The sequence below is a fragment of the Podarcis raffonei genome, chromosome 13 (assembly GCF_027172205.1).
Source record: "Podarcis raffonei isolate rPodRaf1 chromosome 13, rPodRaf1.pri, whole genome shotgun sequence".
NCBI classification, from domain to species: domain Eukaryota; kingdom Metazoa; phylum Chordata; class Lepidosauria; order Squamata; family Lacertidae; genus Podarcis; species Podarcis raffonei.
The window spans coordinates 29,416,870-29,431,308 of NC_070614.1; the positions used below are offsets into that span (position 1 = coordinate 29,416,870).

At 40.1% G+C, this 14,439-nt stretch overlaps 3 protein-coding genes across 3 annotated transcripts; all 3 read left to right on the forward strand.

Annotated features, from left to right (window-relative positions):
* The first annotated feature begins 679 nt into the window (after positions 1-679).
* LOC128400350 (olfactory receptor 1-like) lies at positions 680-1,381 on the forward strand. Its single transcript, XM_053362500.1, has one exon. The coding sequence runs from the start codon at positions 680-682 to the stop codon at positions 1,379-1,381; it is 702 nt and encodes a 233-aa protein (XP_053218475.1).
* Positions 1,382-5,916: 4,535 nt separating this feature from the next.
* Positions 5,917-6,855, forward strand: LOC128400130 (olfactory receptor 10AG1-like). The gene has a single exon (XM_053362160.1). The coding sequence runs from the start codon at positions 5,926-5,928 to the stop codon at positions 6,853-6,855; it is 930 nt and encodes a 309-aa protein (XP_053218135.1). The 5' UTR covers positions 5,917-5,925.
* Positions 6,856-11,242: 4,387 nt separating this feature from the next.
* Positions 11,243-12,172, forward strand: LOC128400144 (olfactory receptor 10AG1-like). Its single transcript, XM_053362183.1, has one exon. It carries the CDS (start codon positions 11,243-11,245, stop codon positions 12,170-12,172), a length of 930 nt encoding a protein of 309 aa, XP_053218158.1.
* Positions 12,173-14,439: the final 2,267 nt, after the last annotated feature.

Here is a 14,439-nt window from a genome sequence, read left to right on the forward strand (position 1 = left end):
ATACTTTGTAGTTTTAGTCTGTATTTTTATGCTGTGAACCACCCTGAGATCTTTGGATGAAGGGCAGTATACAAATTTAATTAATAAAATAAAAAAGTAAACATGTATTTATTTCACAAAGTTTATATGCTGCTTGATTGTAAAAACAGCAACCTTCAAATGCATGTGCACCTTTGAAGTATCCAGAATAACCTATGCCTCCCAATATGGTGTTTTTGTTTTGCTGCTCTCTCTCTGTTCACACCTCTGCATTTTTGCATCCAGTTCCCATGTGACAACAAAGTGTGCAGGAATTTGGAACTAAACAAATGAATCTCCAGTGGCAGATTTTGATATCAGCAAATGATAAGGGATACAAAAACACACCTTGTTTCATTTTTTCCTTCTAGAAGCTATAGAATAATAATATTCATTTTGCAGTATACTTCTTTTCTTCCCACATCTTTTCTTCTTTTCTTCTCACATCTTCATAAAACTTAAGGACTGAAGATGGGGAGAAAATTGGAATCTGACTTTGCTCATTGCTGTAATATTGACCTTCTACTTAGTATCTATAATGGGAAATGGTCTTATCTTTACTCTAATAGGAGCCTGTCCAACATTACACACCCCTATGTATTTTCTTCTCAGAAACCTGTCCTTCCTAGAGGTCTGCTACACTTCAGTCACTGTGCGCAAGATGTTGGCTAACTTTATGTTGGACACCAGAAGCATCTCCTACCCTGGATGCCTTCTGCAGATGTACTTCTTTGCTCTTTCAGGAACTGCTGAGTCCTTCCTTTTGACAGCCATGGCATATTGTCGCTATGTAGCAATATGTTACCCCTTACGTTACTTCCTAATAATGAGCCAGAGAGTGTGTATAGGACTAGTAGCTGGTTCATGGCTTGGTGGGACCATCGTAGCTTTCATACAGGCCATGTTGATGCTCAGGTTAACTTTCTGTCATTCCAACACAATTGACCACTTCTTCTGTGACATTGTGCCGTTAATCAAGCTGGCCTGTGGGGACACCTCTGTGAATGAGATTGAACTTTTGGTGGTTGCTACTTCTGTGGTGATGATCCTTTTCTTACTGATCCTTATTTCATATATTCATATAATTTCTGCTATTCTCGCAATGCCTTCTGCTGAGGGCAGGAGCAAAGCATTCTCCACTTGCTTGTTCCACATCATAGTGGTCTCTCTGTTCTATGAAACATGTAGTGCAATGTATTTAGGGAACACTTCTTCCTCATCAGAAATGGGAAGTAGGAATAATAAATTAATCATCCTTCTCTATGCAGTGGTGACCCCAATGTTAAACCCTATTATCTATACCCTGAGAAATAAGGAAGTGAAAGGAGCCCTTAAAACAATAATAGGCAGGCTAAGTCCATGAAGAAAGAATGGGCCATGATAAAGAGACTTAGTGGTTTTTAATGGTAGGTGATGTTGCTGTGTTGTATTATATTATTTATGTACATCGATTTATTTCTTGGAGTTAAGAATAGGACTGGGATAAATTGTGTTCGCCGAGCCCGTATTTTATACAGTCTGTATATGATGTTTGTTTGTTAATGTGAGGTGTGATATGCCTAATAAAGGATTTTGAACAAGAACATTGGTTAAGAAACTACGACCCTTCAGATGACGAATAACTGCCACCATCCATGACCATTAGCTATGCTGATTGAGGCTGAGCGGAAGAGGTGGATGAATGACTAGACAAAATAAAAAAGTAATTTCTGTCATGACTTCCATAAAGAATCACAGGAACTGCAGTTTGGTGAGAAAGCCACAGAGAACTTTTCTACTAGAAATTTCATTTCTTCTCACTGAACTAGAAATCCCCATGGTCCTCTGGAAGAGGGAATGGCCTGTCAATCATTAGCAGAGTTCTGATGTGTCAGCCCTACAAATCTTGTGGTAAGCAAGTAGTGTTTTTGAGGGGTTTGCAGTGGTGCAACAAAAAAATCCACCCTTTTACCATTCTCCATCAATTAAGGAGAACAGAAATTGCATTCAGACACAAACAAAACTCAAACCTATGACTAGCTGGAATTAATTGCTTGCTGTAAGTGTCTAGTGGGGTTGCTCTTTGCCATCACTGTCTTGCCTGCCCTTTCCACCTGCACAGGGCCTGGGCTTTCTTGAAATGGAGGAATGTCAAAGATTGGAACAATTTACAAGGGGGGAGTGCAGGAAAAGCAACAGCCCTCTCTCACACACAAAGGGACATGCAGGGACACGCAGCTATAGAAAAGACAAGCACTCAAAGGGGGGGGGAGAAAAAAAGACAATAATTTATGTTTCAGCTACTCTTACTTAAAAGCAAGGAGCATTCCTGAGAAATCCAGAAGCCCACTCAATGTGGAAGTCAACTCAGTCCATTTACATTGCCTTTCCAAATCCTTAATAACTCTCATTTCCCCTCTGCATTCATTTCCTCTAACACTGATCCTCAATTATATCACAGAGCACTTTGCTCACTACTAAGTGCATTTCAGTTGGCATCACCTGCAGGATACAATATTTTGCTTTGTCCCAAGAACACCCCAGTGATGCATTTGGTATCTCATGTTTAAGTGCACCTCTCTTTGACAGCTGAAGCACCACACCTAACTATGGAGCTTTGTTAGTGGCTGAAGACAAACAATGACAGTTCACAAAGGGCAATGGGAGGCCTTTGAACATGAAAATAAACAGTGCCATTAAGGGTCATGCACACTGATTTTGGAGGGAAATAACCCAAAGGATCTTGGGGGAAATCACCCCCAAATAGCAGCAAGACACTCAAGGGTTCTCGGAAACAATGTGGAAGTTAAAAACGGCAAGGCTTGTTTTGCAAAAACTGCTTGAACCTGCTGCTGTCAAGGGCGGACTTTGGTCTTTCAAATTCAGTGGCACCCTGTGTGAAGTTAAAATTTGGTCCCGCCCCTCTTTCACCTCTCGCCTTCTGTTCTGCTCACTTCACTTCAACATAGTTACAACAGTCTGTGGTGCCCCCTAGGCTTGGCGCACAGTGCAGTAGAACTGGTCCCACTTCCCTAAATACGCCACTGCTGCTTTAGTGGCTGCTGTAAAGTATGCAGAATGGGGGGGGGGAGTTTAGTCTCTGTGGGTCATGAAAGCCTCCTGGTGGCCAAATATGGGCCATGGGATAGCCTTACCTGTTTTACATGCAGATTAGTAGCCCAACCATTTTGTTTCTATACAAGGGCAGCTTGCAACAATTTTAAATTACAATGTGGATAAATATGTATAATAAAAAAGAGTCGTTTTCTTTGATTACATGAGGGGATGGGATATTACAGTTTGGGATGGACGCATCACTGTGTATATAGTGTCATTGTATGGGGGGGGGGAGATGCCTGGCTACATGTCAGCAGCCATTGCCACTGCCCCCCCATACAAATCCCCAGGAAGTCACGGCACATTATGACCACTTTCAGGTGGTCACAGAGCTGTTCTTAATGATACAGTGGTTGATTGTGAGAATGAAGACCAGGGAAGACCTGCCATACCACACAATTCTTTGTAAACAACAACACTTGGGGATCACTTCCTTTACTATGATTTTATAGTCCAGAGGTTGTAATGCACATTTGGGGTGCTCAAACATTATTTTGTTAAATGTCTCACAAGACTCCACCAATTTGGTGGTGGTGGTGGTAGTAAAATAATTTGATTAGTGGAGTGCAGGCAATAGATCTTCCTTCTCAGTTGATTTGCATGGATCATCTTGTGAAGCAGAGACTATGTCCATGTATGCCCCCTACCTCTCCCTCATGTGTGTGTGCGCACATGTGTGTGAGAGAGTGAGTAGGATTGGCTATGTTCCCACAGTAGAACCTAGTCTGCAATATTAGACTATGCTACTTAAGGACTGTTTCTCAGTGCCCATGCTATGCAGGCAAGAGCTCCTAGGTTCAAACCACAGCATCTCCAGGTAGGGCTGAGGAAAGACTTCTATCTGAGACCCTGTGTAGTCTGTGTAGGCTGTAGTGAGCTAAAGGGCCCAATGTTCCAACGTGGTGTGATGCAGCTTCATATGTTCCTATGTAAGTGAATCATATAGTAACTAGCATTCTAGAAGGAATGTCATTGAGTTTTTGACTAGGTAGACATTGGTGCATGATGTGGTGATTGCACAGCACAGAAAGAAGTGACGTAACCAACAGAGATATACTCCCTTCTCCTTCTAATTGGCACCTCCCATTTGATCAAGTAAACATGAATATAATGAGAACAAAGATAAACTGATTCTCTGTTTGCTCTCTTGCCTCGCTTCCACTCCAGAGTAGGAAAGCCCCGGCTCTGACTAACTTTCTGCTCCCTTCAATTTGAGCAGAGCTACTTTTGATCCTTCCTGGGTAGTCTGTAACAGGAAATGCTTGTGGTGAGACGGGTCAGTGGAGATTGGAGACTCAAGAGAGACGGAACAAGTAAGCTTTGAACACAACATCCATGTAGTTTAAGAAGTTTAAAGTAATTTCACTAGATCACTTTTGGGGGGAGGAAAATAGCTTTTTACAAAGTATATATGTAAGTGCTTATGCTCTTGGGATATGATGTGAAGCCACATGAGTCCACCACCTTGCTGAAGCAAGGCAGGTCTGGCCAGCAACTTTGTGAGTGGCCACCTGAACATTTTGCATGCGTTGGCCAGTACACCTGAAGGGAGGAATAAGTTAATTTCTTAACGAGTAATTGCCTGTCCACATGCTTTCCCTTAAATCTCCAAAAGTAAAAGGGCCAGAGACATGATTTTACAAATTAAAGCTAAACATTCAGGGAGAGGGTCTGGAATATTTCTAAAAGGGTCAAAGCTGTTCTCATATCTACAACAACATTTCCTTCCCTGCTCCATTTCCAATACTTGATTGGACTTTGCTTCTCCAGACTCTCAGGTTTAAGAACTGGGATGTGGGTCCTGGTGCACCTCATCTCCCAGACTGCATTCTTGGGTCTTTGCTCATGTATTTCATTTTCACCTAGCTTTGTCATCATTTTAAGCAGAGGCTGGACAACCATCTCTCAGGGATTCTGCACTTGTATCCTTCATTGTGCATTCTACATTGTACCTCCTGCACTGAGCAGAAGGTTGAAACAAATGACCTTCCAAGGTCACTCCTGACTGTGATAATTCTATAGTTCTGTGATACTTTGATTTTGGCACACACACCAGGCCTGCACCCTTGGGAGTGGCCAGCCTAGCCAACCTCTAGGTATGACCACTAACAGATAAAAGCATAATGTTTCCAACATTCATTATTGGGCTACAGAAAAGCCTCTTACCACCATGGTGATCAAGGTGGGTAACAAAATTCAGACATACAGTAAAACAATTATAAATGGATCAGTTAAATTCCCCAAAACATAAACAGCCAAGCAGATAACTAAAACAGAATCAGCATAAAATACCAAACTTAATGAAAAGCCAACCTGAACTGCATTCTCTTCACTTAGCTGGGTAATAGAAGGTAAAAATATAGATAGGGCAGCGGCGAGGAAGAGCTGAAAAACCAGGGAGTAGCTACAGAAAAGTTCTTCTCGTGGCTCCAAAACAATCCAGCACCCACTTACATTAGGATGGGGAGAAGAGCCTCTTCACCAGATTTTAGGATGTGGGCATGGATTTTCTATATAGGCCTACATCATAAAATAATAAATAAGTCTGCACACTCTAGCAAAGGAATGGGAAAGCGGCACACACATACTCTTGATGCTGTTGGACTCCAGTTCCCATCTTCCTTGACATTTGCTCATAGCGGTTCATGCTGATAGGACCTGGAGTACAACAACATCTGAAGAGCCACAGGTTCTGCATCCCTATGCTAGCAGCTTTGAAGAAGACAATTTGTGAGTAGGGGAAATATATAGAAATTTTGCTTGCACTGGTTAATGTGTCTTCTCTGTCATGACTATCTCTTTAGACCAAATATGGCACAAGAAAATCACACTGCATTTTCTGACTTCATTCTCCTTGGATACTCAGATCTCCCAGATCTCCAAGGTTTGCTCTTTCTGGTGTTCCTATTCAGCTATACAGAAATTCTGATAGGAAATGGACTAATCATCTGCGTTACTGAAACTGACCTTGCCCTTCACACCCCTATGTATTTCTTCTTGAAGAACCTGTCTTTTCTGGAGATCTGCTACACCTCAGTCACCCTTCCAAAGATGCTGGTCAATTTCATTGTGGAAAACAAGAGAATTTCATTCCATGGCTGTGCTGCCCAGATCTATTTCTTGCTTTTACTAGGAGGCACTGAGTGCTTGCTTCTCGCTGCCATGGCTTACGACCGATATGTGGCCATCTGTAACCCTTTACATTATAAACTCATTATGAGCAAGCAATTCTGTTTAGGTCTCATTGCTGGAGCATTGGCTGTCAATATGCCAATACACGTAGGACAGACCTATCTAGTGTTCATTCTGCCCTTTTGTGACTCTCGTGAAATCAACAGTTTATTCTGCGATATCCCCCCATTGCTTGAGTTGGCCTGTGCTGACACCAACATTAATAAAGTGAGTGTGTTTGTAGCTGCCATGCTTTTGATAATCATGCCCTTTTTCCTAATCCTTGCCTCTTATGTCAAAATAATCTCTGCTATTCTGAAGATGCCTTCAGCGGAAAGCCGGAAGAAAGTGTTTTCTACTTGTTCCTCACACATCATTGTGGTATCTCTCTTTTATGGCTCAGCAACTATTGTATATTTGAGTCCTAGGTCAAAGGAGACAGAAGACATTAATAAGTTGCTTTCCTTGTTGTATACCATTTTAGTTCCTATGTGTAACCCAATCATATATAGCCTGAGAAACAGGGAAGTGAAGGCTTCCCTGGTGAAATTGCTGAGCAAAAAAATGTGATACAATGTTTTGAATGTACTCAAAATATTTTGTTATAACCAAAACAGTTTCAGAAAATAAAATTTTCATCATCTGGGGCAGTATAATAGTATCCTAAATTTTAGAAAGCCATAATGGTGTATTTTTTTCAGAATGATAATTAGGAAGATTAGAGTTGCCATGTCCTCTTTTTTCCAGGCCACATCCTCTTTTTCATGGGTAGAGTCTTCATAGCGATCCATAGTTAAAAGTAGAAGTCATCAAATGTGTCCTCTTTTTTGCTCTTAAAAATATGGCAACCCTACCTGAAATTTATACTTCTGCTTCCCCCCTCCCCCCCAAAAGTGGCAGGCAACAATTAAACTTGTTGGGGACTTTAGCAACTGTTTTTCACTCCCTTATCCCTTGCATTCAATGCCTCTACCACTTCCCTGCTTCTGGCAATATGATTTGTGACCTTTCCATACCCATTGTTTCTCAGTAAGCTACACAACTCAATGGCTTGTCTTTCCACCAAGGGTTCCTAAGGCAGCAAAGAACAATAACAAATAAAATTGTTGCTGATTAAAATATAAAGAGGAATTGCAATAAAACAGACTTTGATGTGGACAGAAAGGGCCCTTTCAGTTTTATCATTCATCTCCTGTGATGGTTCACCAAATACCTCCTTCGTGGAGACATTTGGGGGAGATTGATGGATGGATTTTCTCAGTGCTTTTTTTCTATACAGTGGTACCTCGGGTTAAGTACTTAATTCGTTCCGGAGGTCTGTTCTTAACCTGAAACTGTTCTTAAACTGAAGCACCACTTTAGCTAATGGGGTCTCCTGCTGCCGCTGCGCCGTCAGAGCACAATTTCTGTTCTTATCCTGAAGCAAAGTTCTTAACCTGAAGCACTATTTCTGGGTTAGCGGAGTCTGTAACCTGAAGCGTATGTAACCTGAAGCGTATGTAACCCGAGGTACCACTGTATATTAAAAAAATGTTTAGGGGTACTCTCATTTTGACTCAAGGAAATCAACATTTTATAGAAATAGACTGGGGGGGGGGAGAAGGAAGTTCCACTGAAGCAATCTCTGGGGTGGCCTTTTGCCTCCTGGAATAATTCTCACTGGACAGTTGATGGTACATGGTCCTGTGTGTTGTAGAGGGAGGGCAGTTTAGCTGGAAGAAGCTCTGAGGTGGTCATTGTCTGCCTCTCTCTTTCTCCTGGAATTATTCCCATGGGAAGTTTATGGGAGGATGTTTGAATAGGTGAAGCACATTTCTTTTAAGGCTATTTAATTTGCTTTGAAAATTGACATGATTACAAGCTAATGTGTACCCTTACTTCTGGGTAACCTATATCAAGGCTCCTAGATTTCTCACATCAGAGTTAGATTTTTCAGGAAAAGTTGCCTAAAGAAACTGCTTCCTATTGCCAAAATTTAATTAGACGTTTTCTAATGAAAGTCCATTACAGTTGAGACAATTTCCCTAGATAACACCCACAATTGCATTTCTACATATGTGTATGTATACAAATATTTAATTGCATATCATTTTTAAGTGTCTTTCTCAAACTTATCCCTTTGGATTAACATAACTGTCAAATGTATTTAAAATATCTAAATGGTTGGTTTGTAACATGTACATTCAGAATGAGTTGCTTTTCTCTTTGAGCAAAATGATGCATTCTTATGGACCCTCAAGGAAATAAAATGTTGAAATGAAACTCTTTACTCACAACACAGGTAGGATGGTACTTTTGTTCTGCTTAACTGTATATTTGCACCAGGATTTCAGAAGTGTTTTCAATCACTGAGTCTTTTTCTTTTATTTTCCATTTCACATACCTTATAGACAAGTAGATTCCTCCTGTTGTGTTCTTCAAGTTTCCAAACCTATGCACATTTCTCTGGGCATAGAGCTCACAGAACTAAATATCTATCTATCTATCATCTATCATCTATCATCTATCTATCTATCTATCTATCATCTATCTATCTATCATCTATCTATCTATCATCTATCATCTATCATCTATCTACTATAGATCTATCTATCATCTATCTATATCTATCTATCTATCATCTATCATCTATCTATCTATCTATCTATCATCTATCTATCTATCATCATCATCATCATCTATCATCTATCTATCTATCTATCTATCTATCTATCATCTATCTATCTATCATCTATCTATCTATCTATCTATCATCTATATCTATCTATCATCTATCTATCTATCATCTATCTATTCAAAACATTTATATGCTGCCCTTAAGTGAAAAGACTCTCTTAAGGCATCTTCCATAGAATGCCAATATGACACACAATCAGAAACAAATAAATAATACAGTCTTCCAGCAAATATTAAAAGAAAGAAACATCCAGTTCAGAATTAAACCAGAACTATAACTAAGACCGAACATAGCCAAAAGCATGATATTCCCTTTTTAAAAGTAGTTAAAACAATTTGTATTTTGTAACACCTGTAACAATGCCAGTTCAGCAGATTGAAGCAGTTGATTCAAAAACTAGTTGTCATGATGGTTTATTTATTTTGACTTTATTATAAAAAATATTTCTAAAATACATAGATTGGGGTAGAAAGAACAGCAGAATAATACAAACAGGGATAAGAAACACCCTGCCACTATTCCCTCATTCTAAATGAATCACTTAGTGTAATTATACTTCACTTGTCTATTTTACCAATCTGGATATGGGTAGAAAAATGAGTCTTTTATATGTCAAAGCAAGCAAGGAAACATCATGGTTCATTCCATAGTTGAAGGAAAGCTTGTGACATATTCAGCTGTTGTTCACACATTGGGATATAAGCCCTAAGTGGACGCCAGACCACATGAAAGTCCAGTAGCTTAGATTTTCCTTTGACTAGTTTCAGTGTAAAAAACAATTTCTTTGCTATTGTTTTATCTATTTGACCAAGCATCAATTGTTTACACTTTCTCTAATTTTGAATTTTTAGCTACCTCCATCCAGGCTGCCACTTCAGTTATTTAGATATTTCTAAACCATACTTCCTTAGGAAATATATGTAACAATGCCATACCAATGTGGTGGACAGCATAAGCAGTGGAAGTGAATATTTCCCCTCCTCTTCTGTTAGAAGCTGATCTTCCTGTGATTGCATTCCCCCATCTTCTGATTCAGACCAGCCCCTGACACAGGCCCAGTTTGGATCCAACTCCTGCAGCAACTCTTGTCAGGGCTGCAGCTGCAGCTGTGGCTCCATTAATTCCTGCCATCATGTAAAGCCCAACCAAGAAGCATCTGAAGTTTGGATTGTGACCTAAGGCTGGTCTTGTAACATTTATTGTTGCATGTTGCCCCTTTTATTTTTAAGGGTGCAGGAAATACTTGCATGCACAAGAGAAGAAGAAATTGGAAAGTAGTGTAGGAGTGACAGTGGGAACAACAGAAAAATGAATAAATCTGTACAGCATCTATAGACCTCCAGACACTGTTTTGGATGGCAAGTGACAGAATAGCAATGAATAATCTAAGGCATATATTCTATTCTTAGGTCAAATGCCAATTAAAATAAATATTTGAAATATTTAATTATATAAAGAGGAATGCAATATTAATAATGTTCATTTTGTAAATTCATAATTGAGCAATTTATCTTAGCTCTGTCTATGTGAAATTTTGTTCTGTTCTGGAGAATGGAACTTTTTTCTGTGTTAGAATATGGATTCCCAAGACTGATAAAATGGGATTGTGTGGAAGCCAATGTACAGAATGTGCACATAGAAAGATTGAATCTGTACAACCCATGAAGCTTACAAGACCTCAGCATAAAAAAATCCTCAGTTTTGTGATCAAATAATTAGATAAAGCATGATATGTCAGAATTTTTAGTACAGGATTATTTATTCAGATGCTTTAGATCTAAACTTTCTACTTAACAACACAATCCTCAGATGAACTAATAACATTCAAGACACAGTAAAACAATCAACAGTAAAGCAGTTAAATACATACAACCATACCAACAGCCACAAAAGCATGGCAGGTAACTAAAACACAATCAGCCGAATGTCCTAAACTTAATGGAAAGCCACCAGGAACAAAATTATTTTCATGTGGCATGGGGATGAGAGCTAAAAATAGGGAAGATGGAATGAACAACTGGGGCTTACAGAAAGAAGCATTTTTACCACTGCGGGTTAACCTAGCATGCACCTATGTCAGGATGCAGAGAATGGGCACTTCAGCAAATACTTGAGTGTGGGCATGAATTTTGTTTCTGGGCTTACATGTCACAATGATTGATAAATATGGACTTTGTAGTAGCTGAGGTTTTGATAAGGGGAACTGTAAAACAATTTTGTTTGGGTTGACTGATTCTTTTTTCTGTCATTATCATCTCTTCAGACTAAAGGGATCCAAATATGGCACGAGATAATCACACTGCGTTTTCTGACTTCATTCTCCTTGGATACTCAAATCTCCCAGATCTCCAAGGTTTGCTCTTTTCTGTGTTCCTGATCACATATTCAGGCATTCTAATTGGAAATGGACTAGTCATTTATGTTACAATATCCGACCCTGCCCTTCACACTCCTATGTATTTCTTTTTGAGGAACCTGTCTTTCCTGGAGATCTGCTACACCTCAGTCACTGTGCCGAATATGGCGGCCAATTTAGTGGCAGAAAAGAGCAACATTTCTTTCATTGGCTGTGCTGCCCAGATCTACTTCCTACTTATACTAGGAGGCACAGAGTGCTTCCTATTGACTGCCATGGCTTATGACCGATATGTAGCCATATGTAACCCCTTGTATTATAAGCTCATCATGAACAAGCAATTCTGTTTGGTACTCATCACTGGATCATTGGTTGTCAACATGTCCATACATGCAGGACAAATATATCTAGTGTTCACCTTGCCCTTTTGTGACTCTCATGAAATTAATAACTTATTCTGTGATGTACCCCCACTGCTTGATCTGGCCTGCGGTGACACCAATGTTAACCAGTTAATTGTGTTTGCAGCTGCCGTAGTTTTCTTGATCATCCCTTTTTCCCTTATCTTTGCTTCTTATGTGAAAATAATTTCTGCTATTCTGAAGATGCCTTCAGCAGACGGTCGGAAGAAAGTGTTCTCCACTTGCTCCTCACACCTTATTGTCGTATCTCTCTTTTATGGCTCAGCAACTATTGTATATTTGAGTCCTAGGTCAAAGGAGACAGAAGACATTAATAAGTTGCTTTCCTTGTTCTATACCATTTTAGTTCCTATGTGTAACCCAATCATATATAGCCTGAGAAACAGGGAAGTGAAAGTGTCCCTGAGAAAATTGCTGGGTAGAAAAATGTGATACTACAAAATAGTAGCATTGCCTTCTTACACCAAATACATTTCAATGGCAAGGAGAGATTACAGATATTGAAGGAGAAGATTCCAGAAACAAGTGGGGGCTCCAACATATTGGGGGGGGGCTATGACAGATTACCCCTGAAGAAATGTCACTCTTGACAGAGAAAGCGATTCCCACCTCTAAGATGAGTCAAATTATAATGTATTAAGTTCAATGTGCTTAAACTTTCAGTGTCACTGTAAAACAGTAATGTTCTGTGTTTTCCATGCAGCCATTCTTCAGCTGTAATCCTTTGCAATTTTACCATACAAAGCATATCTGCTTAGAAGTAGAACTCATTAGAGTCAGCAGACTTTAGAGTCCTGTGCATAGTCATGTTGATAGAGCATGAGACTCTTAATCTCAGGATTGTGGTAGGTTCAAGTCCCACATCAGGCAAAAGATTCCTACATTGCAAGGGGTTGAACTGGATGACTCTCATGGTCCTTTCCAACTCTGTAGTTCTTTGAGTCTATGACTTATTCCCATTTATTTTTTAAAAATAGGATTTCAGTCTAAATAAATAAATGTTTTGTCTTTTCATTAAAAAATACATGAAGCTCCCTTGGCTGAAACCTGCAAGCACTCCCTTCAGTGTTGAAAGCCACAGCAACTGGCACACATTAAGCAAACCAACCTAAGGGTTGACTGAAAGTTGAACACACATGCACACTTTACATTCAGATACAAAATCTGAGGAATTCTGGATCTTCAATATCTTCCAAAAGAACAATGACAGCACAATATTTGGGATGCGTGCCCTAACGTAATGATTCTCAAACATAAAGCACCTGTACACATCACTCGATAACACACCATTATGCAACAAACCATGGCTTGCAGTAAAATAACTTCTTTAGAAAGTATTGTGTTTGAGGTCCTGCAAAAATTCCATCTCTGATCATCAAAGTAGGGTTGAGGAAAAAGGGTATCTTGAAGTTATTCCTACTATTTGTGAGTAGCGAAGGGGGTGGGGAGCTTTTCACCAAATACGATTAGCGGGCTTGACATTCTACAATGATTTGTGTGGGATGGAACAAAACATTAGCAGCAAACTCTTCTGAAAATGTTGACTTTCTTAGGTTGCAATCCAAGTATGAGGGAAAGGGTGGAGCCTGTCTACCTTATCCAATATTCTTCTGGACTCTTGCTGCAAAGATGAAAATGAAAGCACCTTTCCTGATATTTAGTGGAGGATTTTAAAGGAAGTCTCCTTCTCATTGGAGACAATGGGATGAAAATAAAAGGGAGCAAACTATGCCAGTTATTGAATGGACATCATTGTGTGACCAGGCGGCGACAGCCCCAGCCCCCAGGGATAATAAGGAAGGAATAAAGACTCTGAAAACTTTATATGGAATTGAAGTTAGGCCACAACTTTATTAAATTTCCAAATGTAGGAAGACCTTGGCTTAGGCCTTGGGCATGTATCCCTCCCACCCCCCAGCTGGGGAGAACTGGGGCACATCAGGGTAAATGGGATATGGGGGTATTCTGCGAGATGTAAGTGTAGCAGGCAGCCCAGCCCATATCCCCACATGCAAGGTAGTTCACTGATGACCTTTCAGTGTATGGCCAGTGACACCCATTATATAACCCCTTTAAGAGGGGGACACTGGAATCACTGATGCAGGGGGGTGAGTCACCACTTCACCCCCCCCCCCATATAGGGAAGAAAAGACTATAGGATGCCACCCAAGGCCATAACTGCCAAAGTTGTGACAAATTGCTACGGGGAAGACAAAACCTGCCAATGCAGGAAAATTTATTCCTGTCCTTCAACAGCAACCAGCCATAGATCGTAGCAGCGCCTGCTAGACAGGAAGAAAAAGTTAACCTGCAAACAAGAAACATTAAACAAAGGTATGGTAGAGAGGGTGAATCTCCAGAGCCGATTGCCTGCCTATTGTCGGCTCCACCCCCTATTTATAAATGGGGTTGGCCCCACTTCCCAGCAAGAAACTTGATTACTGAGGCTGGGCATAAGCCTCTGAATAATAACACTGAGAAGCAAGCCAGCCCCCTTTTACCACTAAGCTCCCTGGGAACTGTAGTCCCGTGCGTGATCCCGCAAAGGGCACCGACATTATGAAGTGTGAGTGTTCATTATAATTGTTTTGGAAGTTTTGTGCAAAAAAAAAAAATGCCCATAAAAGATTAGAGTTTTTGCAATAATGGAAGTGATCGAGAATTGTGTGAGATAGAATGGCTGCTTCTTGAAAACACAG